Genomic DNA, 16,454 nt, shown 5'->3' on the forward strand with positions numbered 1-16,454 from the left:
CGTAGTTTTTTATATATATAAAAATATAAGAAGAAATTGGTTTTATATGTGAGTTTTTAAGGTAGTGAACAACTATATGCCATCACTTCCAATTTGTGAGCATTTGACTTTTGAAACCTAAACAGTTTTTAACTTGACTTCTAACATACACATTCCTGTACGATAGAAGGTGCTGGGGGGTGTTTCTTTGGGATTCACCCCCTTCTGGTTTAGCACCTGTAGCTGCAGCAAATGCCCACCCTTCTGCATCAGCAGGGAGGGTTTGAGGTCTTTTTTATTCATGATACTATTTCAAGGTAATAGTGGCTGCCTGTCAGTGTGCTTGTAGCAGCATGATTGTACTCTTACTGCTGAGCAGGCCTGGAAAGGTACCGTGTCTCCGAGCCACCACGGGCTGTAGGTGCACAGCCTGCCCCAGTGGGATGGTACCCAGCGGGACGGCGCAGGGCAAGGCGCTGTAGCCAAGGGCTGTGTTGGGGAAGGGAGAGCGGTACTGCCAATTTTTGCTCCTTCTCCCATGCTCTTTTGTTCCAACAGCTTCATAGCGGTGGTGCTTTTTGGTAGTGTCAGTGTGGTGCTCTCGGTGTGCCCGTCTCTGCCTGTTTCCCTTGAACACAAGTAATCCTGAACGAGTTCTGTGTTACAGGTTATAACACAGGAGAGCCTGCATGGAGTTTCTTGCACAAAGAAAAACCACTCCTCTAGCCGAAGCCTTTCCCCCCACACCCCAAGACAAAGGCCTATTGCAAAACCCAGGGATGCTGACAAGGCTTTGGAAGCTGTATGGGAGTCAGGGACTTTCCATTATTGGAAAATATTAAGGAAGGAGGGGGTCGCTGTGCAAGAGATCTATATGAAGAGGCAAAAATACTTACAAAGAGAAAAAGGGGAAACAAATCCCAATAGCCATGAAATAATGAAACCTTAATTTATAGTAGTCCTTGTATACTGTTTCTTCAGTTAGGAAAGCATCTATTATAATCCAAATCTTATATAAATATCCTTTGATTTTACTGGATGGCCCCATGTCAGCGTAAATCTGACTGGCTTATCGGTTCATATAGCTTGAGAATTGTGCAGAACTCAAGTGTAGTAGCATGGAAAGCTAAGATTGGGCAGCCAGGTTTTGTTTTCCGCTGCAGCAAGCTACAGGCCAGGGGCAGTACAGGACATTCAGTTACTGTGGCAAGTGACCAGCTCAGGAAGGGTGGCAACTGCTTTACCTGAGTAAGTCTCAAAAAATCCCTCACCCTATACTATTTATCCATATGCCCAGGAGTGTTTTTTCACGGAGCATATTCCAGCTGATTGTTTTCTGTTCAGCTGCCTGCAAAGAATGTTTTTCTCAAGCTGTATAGTACGATGGAAGACAGCTGGGGTGGGGGGGGTGTCTTCCTTCGGTTACGTGGTAGCCAATATTTTGTTGAATATAACAGTGGTTTGTTTCCTTGGAACATTTCCTGTTCCTGCAGTTGACTGAAAAAGATAAGTCTTGGGTCAAATGTGGGAAAGTGAACTTTCATTTGCAGGCTGAAATTCAGCAAACCCCACACTGCAGGCAGTAAAAAAATAGCATTCTGTAATGTGATTTGGCTATCCCTGCAAGGTAAGATTACAGTGGTTGTTTTTTTTTTTTTTTAATGTAGCTATTTCTTGGTTTAGACTATGAAATTATTTATTATGGTGACAACACTTTGGAAAAGGGAAAGGTCTTAGTGTATTTGTAATTCCATATTTTTCTCCTCTGAGAAGCTAATTACTACAGACATCTATTCAGCATGAGTTTATAAGCAATTCTAAATGTAGTCCAGCCTTTCTTACACTGTTTTCTATTGACAGTACAAGCTTTCTAGACCGAAACATATTTTAGTAATACATCACCATCTAGGATAGACTGCAAAATCAAGGCCTCTGCAAAAATCAGAGCTCCACTGTAACATGGAAAATACACTAAGGTATTTTTCATGAGTTACCTCAGTGTTTCTACTACATTATAATAAAAGATTGTGAAAAAAACCTAAGTATTGCAGAATAAACTAGGTAGAGGTTTCTAGGGCTTTTCCTGTAAATAACTTAATTTGTATTTGAAAAACTTTAAATATATCCAGAAAACTAGGGCATACTCACATCTTGTGTATGTTTCCTTGTCTGTCTCTGCAGCAGCACTTCATGTCATTCCATCCATCCTATGACGGGAGAAGTAAACACTCACCCTGTTTCGTGTCATATTTTTAAGATTTCAAGTATCTGCAGTTTATAGGATTCACCCTAACATTTTAGGATCTAATAGGTGATTTGGAGTTTTAGTCTCTAGTATTTAGTGCCAAACATTACACTTGTTTTCACAATAATCTGTTTGCCTTTCCCCTTGCCTCTGAACCTTACCTCTAGTCATCAAGTGCCTTCAAATTAGGATATGCTGTACAAAAATCAGCTAAAAAACAGAAAATGTTATTTTTTAAAGCACTTTGAATCTTCCATTTCTTTAAGATAGTTTCCCAGCCTTTTTGTAACAGTGCCCAACCACTTTCACTTTCTACTTTTCCCTCTCCAAACACAAAAGTCTGATCTAGTCATCTCAGATGCATATAATAAATTTTTTATTTCATATATACATTCTTAACAGAGCATCAAAGCCAAATGCTTTCGTTTTTCCCACATTTCAGTGAGCTCCAAGTACAAATTAACTGTTATAAGATCACCACTAAGTTCCAAATCCACCCAAACAGATATGCATATTAGAGGGCTTTACTCTTAAAAGTACAAAATTATTTTAATTACACTACACGCTCCCCCTGTTTTGAAGTATTAATCACACCTATTTTACACTTTGCCCATTTAACACCTATGCAAGAAGATGCAAATTAGACCATTCAAACATTTCTATTAAGTTCAGGTCCTTCCAATACACTAAACAAGGTTACAAGACCCTTTTCTTGTGCTTCAAGTTGCACCGAGTGGTATAGAACTGGATAAGGAGAGAATAAACCACGTCGATTACCCAAAGACTAAATATGAAGTATTACTTCCCAAGTTACAAAAATACACAACTTCTGATGAAATTTGCTAGTTAATATACATTTACTCCAGAATATGAATACAAATAACTTTTATTAAAAAAAAAAAAAAAAACAACTAATAATACAATAGGCATCTCTGAAACCTAGAGTTGTGTTAAAACCACTACCGTGTACTGTAGGCATCATTTAGGAACTATACAAATTGGTATTTCTAAAAGGTAATATCACTATTCTCCAGCATAAAAGTTGTTATGTGAGTTAAGTTCTATGTCATGGTTTGTTAATTCAAGTTGAGCCACTTACACTGAACAAAAAGACCAGAAACATTATGATCCAGTAGCTTCAAAAACAAACAGCTGTTTCTTCCAGGTAGTTTTGATGCAAATCAGACCAATAGGTGTATGCAAATCCCTAATATTTACAGTCAAAATACAGTATCACTCTACAATTTTCTTATAAAACAGTAGGTAAGGAGTTGATGTAGATGACGATGTCGGAGAAAGAGAATTCAGAAAGTCCTTTTCTTCTGTAACCTTCACTTCAGAATCATCAAAAAGCAACCACTTTCCTTCATACTCTTTCAGGCTCTGCAGTACATACAGAGCTTTGTTTTCTAGTCCACTGGAAGCAACGCCATTTTGCACACTGTGTTCTGTGCTGCACTCCACGCTTCCGTTACTACTGCTAGACTCGGGATTCCTGTTTTCAGTAACTACATTAAGAAACTTCTCAGGGTTAGCTGGTTTGTTGTTGTACAGGTCACAGTCAGACTTGCTCTTCTGCCCCCCAAGAAGTCCGACAGCTTCCATATTCTTTTTGTTCAGAACTTTACCCGGCTGTGTGTTTCCGTTGACTCTAAAAGAGACTTCACCATCATCGTAGTCTTCAGCAACAGTTCTTGCCTCTTCCTCATTCAGTGGTTCTGGTTTAATCATTTCGTACATTTGGTCAGTGATGAAATTTCCCTTATCTAACTCTAGGCTATTAAGATCTGTAATTTTAACAGAAGCTGTGTAGTGTCCACTGCTAATTGTAATGCCGCTGTGCATTACCACTGCAAATAATCCATAGGTGTCATTGGTCGGCTTTGTGCTCCATTCTTCTAGTGACAGTTTGAGAGGCGTCAGTAAGGGAGTGTTTATCTTGGATAGCCCACCATAGCAATCAAACCTTTAGAAGAAAGACAAAGTTAAGACCTCTTGCCACAACAGCGCACAATAAATACTGCTTTAAGTGGCCCATACGTTGTATCCATATTCTTTTCCTTCTATTAAAAAGACTCGGGTGATCTGAATGTGAGAAGTTGCTCGCTTTTCTTATCATGAGCATCTGTCCCAGGCACCCCTGTTCAGTAAAGACATTTTTAAGAGTATGTATAATGTTAAATCTTACAGCCTAGTAACTATGTATTTTAACTATTTAAGAGATTCCCTTTCTCTGAAGTATCAGCTAATGTTAATTTTTAAATAGTGACGATAAAAGGAGTTAACTTAATCCTTCAGTTATCATTTGTGCTTCTATGCAGGAATACTTGCACTTCTTCCCAGGCACCATCCTGCTTTCCAGATTTAAAACAAGCAAACAAAAAAACCCAACCTCTTCTACACCCGAGGCTGAAGTAAGCAGGGTTGGGATTTTTTTTTTCCAAACCTTTGAAAGAGTCATTTACTAAACATAGAAATACAAATCTATTTTACTTTCAAGTAGCTTTAATGTCACTCAGAAAAACTAAGTAATTTTTCTCAGATCATCTTAGTGCACTGTAGTATATTGCCAATGGTAATGCAATGGTTATCTAAGGATGAATAAGTTACTAACACTTTATTACTAGAGATTCTTCATTAACTGTCCTATGTTATTCAGGTTTTTTAAGCAATTATCCAACTGATTTACTTTGGAAATTCATTTAGTACTCCATAAATATTTAGCATTTTGTTCATAGGGCACAAATTTACAATAAGAAAAGTTTAAGTCCTTTCATTACTATAAGGATCTTCTAAAGAGTTTGAAAAGAAAAGAAGCGTTGGGACTTTTACATTTTTGTGCATTAGCCTCCTTGAATGATTCTGATCTTACATGATTTACATATTGCATCAGGCCAATTTAATTAAACCCTTTATTTAACGACATGTTATGATGTCCCAATAGACTTCAGTGATGATTCAGTCTTGCTCAACTGTTAGGGTGTTGTAGGGAAAAAAATATAGGGGAATATAGACAAACCCTGTAAAACTTAGGTTCCAAAGAGCTAACTACTATTATTCAACTTGCATTTTATCATAAGAAAGAATAACTATCTTTAACCCAGGGAAATTGTAGATATAGCATAACAGTATAAGCATAATTGCAGTAACAGAATATTACTTTTGTTTTACTGGGTTTTGATTCTGCTGCAATTCTAAACATTTTGCTAATGTTCACAGCCATAAACCCTTAGAAACATAAATACATTTACACACACACAGATGTCCTCAGTCACTCAAGTCTAATTAATTGAAATATCATTTTAGACCTAGGCTTACCATAAACATTTGACTACACCAAAAGAAACACAAAAGAGCATATAATCAGAAATAATAAAACTTCAATCTTCTGAAAATCCCTATTATTAGCAGCCAGAAATAGAGATATTCAGAAGAGAGTCAAGAAACAGAAACTGCTTGCTGATACTCTAGATGAGAAATCCAGTTCCACTCAAGCACACTATAACAATCATATTAACATAAAACATTAAAAAACAGGCTCTACCTTTCTTCTGAATGAGATCCAGCATCAGAAAGATTTGGAGAGGAGGAAATAAGAGAGGAAATCTTTTCCTATTAGCTTTTTGTTCTTCTTAATGATAAGAATCTGAAGACAGAAAAATTGCATGCCAAGTACTCTGCCTCCTCTGACTGATGCACAGTAGTTCATACACAACAAACTCGATTTCTGCAACTACATCTTTTGAGGCCATAAATTAGTGGAACTTTACCCACTGTACTGAATTAATACCTCAAATTATTATAGACCCTTAAAGATTTAAGCTATTTTACTGCAACATTTTTAAACACATAAGGATGTGAAATACTCCAAATAAAGATTTTCAGTGGCATAAGCACTGCTGTCACTAATTACCAAATGTGACTGTAACAAAACCTAAGCAAGCCTTGAAAAAAAAAAAGAAAAAAAAATCACCTGCTCTTACCTGATACCATTTCACAAGACAAAAAAATCTCATTTTCTCACCAATTGTTAAGTTTATATAGTGGGAGTGCTTTATTAGATGCTACCAGTTACACATTCCTTCTTAATAGCGTCCCAGTCTGAGCACACATGGCCTAGCATTTTTTTTTCCCCACACACACACTTGCCAAAGAATTACTCATCCCCATGCAAGTAGGTTTTCACACTGGCTGCTTTATTTTAAAAAAAATAAACACTTTGCAAGCCAGCATCTAGAAAAGATGAAGCAAATCCCTACTAACTGCAAATATTTACATTACCATAACCTTCTGCTTCATTTCTCATTTATTTAAATATTTAGAACTCAGTCATCAGAAAACTCAGTAGAGCACAACTGAGAAGCAAACAAGATTTCAAAATTTTTATGGGAGCTAAGAGAAGTTGTATGAAGATTCTGAGTTTAAAAATCTTAGTTTAAGGCTAGCCAAACAGTCTGTTATTACTTTTAAGGCAAACCATTGCTGTCTCATCTATGAAGAGAGTAGTAGTTTTACAACAAATATTACAAGTTTACGTAAGTCAATTGGGGGAAGCTCCATCAAAGCTCATTGTTCAAAAATTACTCTAAGAGTGACTCTGGATACTACGGAGTAAGCCAGTGCTCTGGTTTACCAGCCTTGGCTCTTCCCCATTTGATTTGCAGCTGTGCTTTATTATGCTAAATCAAGACATTTAGAAATGACATGGTTTTGTCCAAGACAAAACACCCAAGCCAGAAACTGGGAAACAAATCTTCTAAGCAGTTTCACCTTCATCACTGACTTCAGTTCTACATCTGATTTTTTCCACTCTTACTTCCTTAATCTCTGGCTGCTAGCACTTGGCAGAAAATGTATGGCATGATTCAGAGGACACATGAGGAACAGCACAATAGATTGGATTCAGTCTGACCCGGATATAGGTCTGAGCATTTTGGAGCAAGGACCTGAAGAGTGCCAGGACAGAAGAAGAGGTAAGTGATTCAGGAGATGGCTGGTTAACCTGCAAGCTGCAAGTATTTCCTCACAGAAACAAAAAAGTAGCAAATATAGGAGCAAACTGAAGATAATATTCAGGTTTCCCTTCAGGTGGACGTCTCAGGTTATATTTTTTTGAATAGCCTATAATCCTACCAGGACACCATCTCACATCAAGGGCTACTCAACACTAGCATTGCTATTTTTAAAAAATGTGCAACTTTTTCTCTGCCTTGTTGTGACAGTCAAATATTATGTAGAACAATGAAAAGACAATTTTGTATGTTACGATCCTAGACTTGTATGAAAAGAAGTTAGCAGACATTAGAGAGACAGAGGAAGTTTCCTTTCTCCTTTGGCAGAAACCTAGATACTCCTACAAACAAATACTGAAAACAGGCAGAGTGAGAATTCTAGTTTTAACAATCCCAGCAAACTACCTGTAAAAGCATCTTAATATAATCCTTAACAGTAGTTATTTTACAGATCTGATTTATACTGACCACAGTTATCAGCACTTGTTTATAGAGCATCCTCTTGGACAAATCATCTGTCAACTTATATTTTGTATCTGTGTAGTGCCAAAGGTCCTATACACTTCAAGTTCTAAAATATATTAGTGACACAAATATTATAAACTGAATTCCACAGAAGAGTTCATGCATTAGACTTCCTGCTGGCAAGGTGGCTCTGAAGGTCTAAAGCCAACCAACGGGGAAATGCAAAGCACAGAGAACTGGGTGGATAAAAGGCCAAACTAATTTGTGCCTAAATAACTTGCTGCACATCACAAAGCAGCTCAGTGTTAAAGTCTCAGAACTACACCAAGCCATCAGATTATAAAACACAGGCTGCAGCAGAGAAGTGTGCTTGGCTCTCTGGAACAGATGCCAGCTAGGGGGATGCTGAAACCAACACAAGTTTATCTTCTTTTGCTGCATCCAGCAAAGGTAATGCAGATAGCAAAAGTTATGTTTTAGTGAATACCAGGAGAAGCTGAAAATACAAATCAAGTCTGCAAATGTTACTAAAATTGTGTAGTCACTCTAAAAAATGCAATTAATGGTTTAACTATTTTCTAAAGGATCTGGAGAAATATTTTAGAGTTTTAAGAATTTTCTCTTGATGAAGCATTCTGTCATTTTTCGTTATTTGAATCTCAATGGAGAAACAGAGTTTACTGCAAAGTGCTGTGCATAAAGTGTCATGGCATTGTTTCATTTTTGTACAGTACTGTAGGGACAGGTTTTTCTTTTTTTTTTTCCTCCCCTCTCAAAGAAAATCCCTAAATTCTTAAGTTTGGAAAAAAGGTAAAGAACACTCTCATAAAAATAATCTCTTTCAAAAAATAAGGATTTCTACAGTACATAACATCAAACTGATTGCTCAGCAGTTGAACATCAATGACACTGATATTACTGTATTTTTAAAGGAATTGATCAATTTTTCTGCAATGTGTGTTAGCTCTTTAAAATGTTTATCTCCTTTTTTTTTTTTTCCTCCTGAATTTCAGTACTTACATTCAGTTAGAGACCAAAGTACTACTAGCTGCAACCATAAAATTCAGATTTGTTCTCATTATTTTTTCTGCTAAAGTACTTAAACCTGCCTCTAAATCCACACAGACATGTGATATTAAACAATGTTTTAAGAAACATCAGCATATCAGGCTGTTCTAAGACTACAGATAAAACAATTTTTGTTAAGAAGTCTCCTGAAGTGTATTTTCCTGGAGGTAATTTCTGCCACTACCTGTAACAACAGAAAGCCTTTATGAAACTAGGGGCTGTGTCCCACTGATTTAAGTTAATTTCTATCTAGAAATCTGCTTTTGCTTTTGGAAAAGTTACGAAACGTTTTCATTTCCTCTGATAAGATTTCCCTTCCAACAGCACACTGTTTCATAATATAGTCAATCTGCATACTCACTCTAAGCCACTAGCAGCAAAGCACTTCAAATGAATTGTTATAACTTCAGGCATTTTATCGAATAAAAGGCTGCGTTCTGCTTCTGTGTAATGATGGCAGTTTTCGCAGAAATATTTATCCTCTCCCACAATCCTTTCCACTGACGCAAACTGTGAAATTGCCCATTTAAGAGTCTTCATTTCTGTTTTTGGCTCTGGAGAAACTATAAAAGAGAAACATTACATTCACAGGTATGCTATTATTTACATTTCCAAGGCATCCCACCAGAATAACAACAAAACAAAATATGTCAAGATAAGACAGTTCAAAAACTACTATCAACACTGAAAAAAACACTCAATGTGTATGAAATAGAAGATGTATTCAAATCTTTGAGTCATTTCAGGAAGTGATGAAAATATCACTTAATGGATGTTATTACTTAAAATCTACGGTTTTCCAAAAGCTTGTCTTCAGATTGCACGTACTAATTCTGTTGCCATGTCTGGAAACGGGGTGCATGTATTTGAGACCAGAATTTCGCTCATTAAGGCAATCTTCCAAAGTAACCAGAAAGTTCTCTTTCACTTTTTACATTTTGCCTCCCCTGACAGCTTCACACTGCTGATGAGATCACCTACACTGTTGGTAGCATTTTACATACGAACACCACCACAGACACTTTACTCTGAAGTCCTTCAGCAAAACAGGGAGGGCAAAAATTGTAAAAGCTGCTCCAAATTAAGTCCACGAGAACTAAAATTAATTTCTTTAAAATTCAGAACTTAAAAATGTATTGTTGCCATGCTTACTTTTGAACATAGTGAAAAACTAAGTATAGATCACTAAAATTTGTGAAAGATACCAGAGGACTAACATTTACAAATGTAAAACAAATTATATTAAAGTAATGACAGTCTAAAATACTGAAAAAATATTTTTTTACAGTAAATTAACAACAAAAAAAAAAAGCTGGTTTCTCATTTCTTTTATTTTTGAGAAAAAAGGCAGATTTTTTTTATGAAAAGAAGAAAAAGCAGAATAATTTCTTATCCAGGAAGAAAGGGAAGACGCAAATCAAAGAAAATACCTATTTATAAATAAGCAGGAAAACATGTACATAAGCGAAACACTGTAAGCAGTCTGTGTTATGTGTTAAGACCTGAAACAATTTCAATACTGTCTGGACCTGTCTACATTATCAGCGCTGTGTTTCCAAAGTCTAAAGTTAATCAGGACAAGAGATAACAGAACAGCACAAACAGGAGCAGTGTTCCTCAATAAATATGGCACTGTCCGTCCTCAATGGCTTGCTGAAGCAGAAACATGTATCACAACCCTTGTAGATAATTACTTACTTTCAGAACTCTCTTCAGTTTTGGAAAGTTCATCTTCTTGCACTGGAACACTGATGTCCTGAAAATCTTCTCTTCTTTCAGTAAAGCACTCGCACTCCAGGCATCTTGTTCTCAGTACTAACTGGCCCTGGAACAGTTTCTCCACCAGTTCAAAAACAGCCAGCTCTGTACCTAGAGGAAGTATAGGCCAGATCACTTACCAAGATGCATTTTATTCAAAAGACAATTCAGAACCTGGCTATCCTTCTTGGAAAATCACTGTGTTACAGACATGGCCTTTTAGGGTTTCCAGATAGGAAATAACAAAAAAAAAAAAAAAAAAAAAAAAAAAAAAGAGCTACTTATCACATACAATTTTTACAATATCATCTACTTATTACTGAACAGGGAGTCCCTTTCTCTTGGCCCTCAAACCTTAATTTGTGTTTTAAGACTAGGTTCTTGTTTTACACGTGAAGTGTGACGGTGTCACATTCTGGAAAATTTGTGTTTGTCATCAATGCACTGCCTTCTTACTATGGACTTTTAGTCTTCTCTGGGAACATCTCACTTGTATTTTTGCCTGGCCTCTATTTATTCTCAGTCCTCTCCTCCAATATTTTCTGAACTTGTTGGCCAATTTTAGTCAAATCTGCTGAAGAAATCGAGATCTCAAAAGATTCAGCATTCCTTCAAATTTTTATTAAAATTGGTGGTTGGATCAGAAAGTAAGTTACAAATTAGTAACTACTGAATTCACATCAAGGCCCTTCCCTCAGACGTATCTCGTTTCATTGACACAAACAAAATCCATACCTGCCAGACAATTAGCATATATAATACAGCCAGTGTCTTTCCTAGTTCCTGAGAAGGCTGAAAATATGGAAGGACTGAAGAACAGGGAGGAAAGGAGAGGATATTATTTGTAAAGACTTGGGACACAAATTCATAGCCAATGGGGTTTGATTCTGTTTGTTCCTGACAGTTATCCTCCTTTACATCTCAAATCCACTTGCTATTTTTATAGATGACAAAAATTAGTGATAATATAAACCTGGTAATATTCTGACTTTTTTTTATATTGTACGACGATTACATAATGTTAGAGAAATACCTCTTAAGATCTAAGCTAAACAGGTCAAGTTAATTTAAAAAAAAAAAAAAAAAATCACAAACATGTATAAAAATAAGTTCTCTTTCATAAAAATCCTTTTCAACTCCTGAAAATAAAATTTTGTATTTCGAGAGCTCTGCTGGCTATGCAGTCTGAAGGCTGACATCCCACGCATAATAATTTCTTAATCATACTAATTTTAAGCCCATACACTTGTTCACCAACCTTCCTTTTTTGGTTCTTTTTCAGTTCCTTTTTCATTATGGCTTTCCACAGGAGATGCTGGTTCACGATATTCTTCTTTAATATTGTTACCATTTTCGCACTTTACAGATGAGTCTTCGAGCTCACAGTCATCGTATTCTTTCCCTGCCTCTTTGGATCCCAAGTTTGTAGTTAACTTTCCTAGACTATAAAATTTAGACAGAATACTAGGCTGTTTGCATGAAGATTTTAACCAGTTTAATCTAAGCCGTGACTTCTTCTGTGTTGGCTTCGCACTCTCATTTTCACTGGAACACTTGGCAATCGCATCAGTTTGATTTTCTAGCTTTTCTCCTGTTGCTTTCCTCTTTGACCTGGTTTGTCTTTGATTTTCTTCTGCTGCAATTTGCTCTTTTGATACTTTGGATTTTTTCTTCGCATTGCCACCCTCAGCATCACTTTTTCTTTTCCCATTTCCTTTGAGTAGCTTGTCTTCAGCTATCTCTCCAACGTGGTTACTTGGTACATTATCCTCCTCCTCCCCAGGGTTGCCAGTTCCATTGCTCTCAGGATTTTGATTAAGTTTTTCCTCCAATTTAGCTGTAGGCTCTTCCACGGGCAGTTTGTTCAATTCTTCCTTCTTCAGTAGCTGACATGTTTCTTGAATGTTACCCAGGATACACTGCAGAACTTCCTGGGCATCGTGCTGCAAGTAGCCTTCATACATAGGGTTGAGCTCTCTATTAAAAGTAAAAGTAAATGAGCAAGGCAATGAAGACTAGTTATTCTTTACTGACTAGCTAACATGATTTGAGATGTTGATTAGGGAGCTTAGATGTAAAAGCAGGGGAGGATCCTCTCCAGGCCTAGAGAGAAGTCCTCTCTGTCACAGATAGCCATGAGAAGGTAGCCACAGCCTTATGCATTTAAACACGCATTCAGCTGCAACCCAGTAGTGGTCCTTCTCGGGTTAATGAGAATACTTAACATACTTAAGGCTAAGTACTGTTTTAAATCTGCTACTGGATTTAAATTATATTCTTACAAAATGAAAGTTTACTTTCAAATGTATGAAATCATAGGGGTAACAATAAACACGAAAAACTTCCTATGATGATGCCCCAAATTTAAGACCATCTGCCTCCCGCAAGTCTCTAATGCTGTACTGTACAATGACCTCAAAACTTCAGGTGAAAATTCTGACAATGTGTTTAAGACAATTTGTACCTAAGGGTATTTAGTAGCCTTCGTGGCTGAGTAGCAAGTTCATCTGTGTATTTTTCTGGATTTAAGAGAAAGCTGGCTTGAAGCTGCTCAACTGAAAGAATCAATGAGTGCAAACTGCAGATTAGTTCATAACTTGCCAGTGGATCTTCTTTACAATTTCCCTGCAATAACAATATAAAAAGAATAAAAATACTTGCAATTTTGTCTGTAACAACAAGTTAAACTTTTTTCTCCTGCCCTCACTTAGTATTCTAACAGACATTTGACAGATTTTTTTTTTTTTTTGCCTGTTATGGGAAACAGGTGAGTTTCAGATAATATATTGCTCTTTTGCCAGTAGAAAATAAATATGAAGCCAGACTATACATTATTTTAAAAACCCAAACCATCTTTGCCCAAACTCCAATTTCCATCCACTCAAAGTACTCTACCATAATTATCTTAATGTCAGAAACATGGTGAGATATCTTCTCAAATTTCTTCTGTTAAACCTAAGACTTGTGCTTACAAGTTTACAGACACTCTGAACCCTCAAGTTTGAACACAAATTCAAAACAACTCAAATGTATCTCCACCTGAAATAGCACTGTAGAAAACAATACTGCAAAACTTCTTACAAACAGAAAAAAATCACAGTTAAATTTTCATTATACTCCTGGCATGCAGCCTCACTTGCAAAATTACAAGTAAAGGAATGCGTAGTGAGATACATTACCTTTTCTGCTTTTTGCTCTCCTTCATCCCTCAAAGATTCTTTCTTCTTTGAAATGATATTATATAAATGTTTTACTCCAGTTTTAAAACCAGGACAAAAATATAATACCTGAAAGCAACAGTTTAAAACAAGAGAATAATTGGTAAAGTAAGAAGTTACTCAATGTACCTAATCACATTTACGATGAAACTAGCTTTGCATCTCCCAAGGCTGCTGCACGGCACGCAAAGGTGCAGGATTATTCATAGCAGGGAGGTGCCCAGAGTATGTAAACAGAAAAATTACCCAATCAAGGCAAGCCACAGCGCACACATTTCCCGCAGTATCATCTTTTTTCCCCCACTGTAATTAGATTCCCTTCATACTACGTGCAGACACCTTCTATGTAATATCAAACTGCGAATCTCATCCACTTGTGCTTAACCAGAAGAAAATAATCTTTCTGAGGCCCCCGACCACGGTCTTACCTGAAGTACGCTGTTAAGGTAACAGGTGTTACCCAGATTGTTCAAGCCCACAAAAGGCAACATGCTGTCTTTTTTCTCACAGCTAACAAGCGAGGGAGGCTGTGCTGCAGGAACAACCTGATCACTATTAAATAGAGAAAATGGTGTGTAAGAGACAATTTTTGAAAATCACTCCTTCTGGTATGCATGCACATCTCTCTCCTGGCCATCCACCATCTCAGAACTAGCTTATAAAATTATGAATAATATATACAGATCAAACTCATGTCAAAGTGTTTCTGAGTGTCCATATAGCTACTCTGGGCACTCAAACACAGGCTGCTCAACTGTAACACTGCTTTTCAGCAACCTACACAAAACCAGGCAGGTTTAGAAGAAGCAGGCAAGCCTGCTGTTAGTTCCAATACATTTTTTTCAAAAAATATCAGGAGACCAATTTAAGGAAGCAAAAAAGTTTTCTTTAAAATACTTTTGTATCTTCATTCCTAAGGCAGCGCTAAGAAAAACACATCTAGCAGATATTTTCCATTACTATCCCCTGTTCCAGACTCACATCACTTCATTTCTGGACACAAACCAAAAGGATAAAAACGGGGGGGGGGGGGGGGGGGAAGGAACCAATGAACCTGGCACATTATATACAGTGATAATGCACCATACTGGCACAACAGAACCAAATATTAAAGTCTCCACCAGATTTGTAATTGACCATGATTAAGCAATTTTTCCCATTTAAATTTCCTCACTAGCTGCAATGAAACAAGCTGACAGATTTGCTCAGGGCTTGAAACACCCTAATGAGCAAACAACCAGCGCAATCGATTCTTTTACTTGCAGCAGAAATAACCTTTAAAAGCCAATATTTTTTTTATTAGAACTCATTTTGCAAAACCCTACATTTTAATATGCCTTAAATAATTCAGCATCAGTATAACTACCTTAGATTAACTTCAAATAAGCTAACTTCAAGTTATTAAAAAGTTTATGCCAGCCAGCTAAACATCCATAGTATGGCAAACTCGTTTTCTTAAAAGTAAATAGTTCTAGCAATTCATTATAGTGAACAGTTAGTTCAGTTTGATTAACTTGGCTTAAGGCTTTATTTAGTACACGTTGGAGTGCATACTTATGCAAGAATATACAACTTAAATGAGTGGATGGAGCAGCGTTGTTTATCCATTACATCAAACATAACTCTTGTTTAGCTACTGGACTCCTTTCACAATGCAACCAGAAACGCTTATGCGGACCAAAACTCTTACATACATCTCAGAGCCTCTGAATTCTGAACTCTTTTGTTCATTTTCCTGGGACTCTGTAAAATCCAGTGCTCTTTTCGCCTCCTTTTTCTGGAAGAGCTTCAGCGAAAGCCGGTTCTTCTTGGAGGGGCTCCCTCTCGCAGGCCCGGTGCTGTCACTCGGCAAGACCCCGGGCATCTTTCCTGGCGGGCAGGTGAGCGGGGCAGGCGGCCAGCCCGGCCGGGAAGCTGCGCTCGCCGCTCACACCTGCCGCACACACACACACACACACGCGTCGCCGGTTACTCGCACCGCGGGCAGCGGCAACGGGCGCTGGAGCGGAGCGCGGCCCCGGAGCCCCCCGCCCCGGGCTCTGACAGCCGCCTCCCCCCCCCCCAGCGGCCGCCCACCGCCCCGGCGGCACCGCCCGCGCCTCCCGCCTCCCGCCCGGCCCGCGGGACGCTGCCCCGCGCCGCCCGCCCTCACGGTCCCGCCCGCCTGGGAGGCCGCTCGCCCGCCGGCAGAGACGGCGCGGCGGGCCCGGCCCGGCCCCCGGGAGCGGGAGCGGGCCCGGGGCCCGCGGGAGCGGATCTCGGCCGCGGCGGGGCCGCCCCTCCTCACCGCTACATGTTGGCACGGCGCGGGCCGCCGCCGCCGCCCGCCGGTTGCCATGGAGACCGCGGGGCGCCCCGGCGCCGCTCGCCCCACCACGGGAAACTTGGCGCGTTTTCCGCGCCGCCAGGACCCGCGCCCTCACCCCTCCTCGCGCCCAGGCGCTCGCGGCCGCCCCGCTCAAACGCCGGAGCGGAAGCCGCCGCCGGCGCCCGCCAGGACCGAAGGGCCATGGTGAAGGCCGGCGGCCCGTCTCCCACCGGCTTGTGGCGACCGAGCGACACCTCCGCACGGGCCCGGCGGCAGCGCCGGCGCCGCGCCCCCGCTGCCCGCCGTCAGGCAATGCGGCGGGCAGCCCGCGGGGTCCTGCCTGGGCGCGCGCGGGCGCTGGTAACGGCCTGGCCAAAGGGCTCGGGCTCGCGGGGGGGAGG

General features: G+C 39.3%; 1 protein-coding gene across 1 annotated transcript; it reads right to left on the minus strand.

Moving 5' to 3' along the window:
- Window positions 1-2,637: 2,637 nt before the first annotated feature.
- USP1 (ubiquitin specific peptidase 1) lies at window positions 2,638-16,156 on the minus strand. The gene is made up of 9 exons (XM_082312420.1): window positions 16,033-16,156; window positions 15,440-15,678; window positions 14,174-14,297; window positions 13,707-13,814; window positions 12,992-13,152; window positions 11,786-12,504; window positions 10,468-10,638; window positions 9,131-9,332; window positions 2,638-4,190 (listed from the first exon to the last, which is right to left on the minus strand). The coding sequence occupies exons 2-9, from the start codon at window positions 15,607-15,609 to the stop codon at window positions 3,458-3,460; spliced, it is 2,388 nt and encodes a 795-aa protein (XP_082168546.1). The 5' UTR covers window positions 15,610-15,678; window positions 16,033-16,156; the 3' UTR covers window positions 2,638-3,457.
- Between the last annotated feature and the right edge of the window lie 298 nt (window positions 16,157-16,454).

The sequence above is a fragment of the Platalea leucorodia genome (assembly GCF_965183815.1).
Source record: "Platalea leucorodia genome assembly, chromosome: 5".
Lineage (NCBI taxonomy): Eukaryota > Metazoa > Chordata > Aves > Pelecaniformes > Threskiornithidae > Platalea > Platalea leucorodia.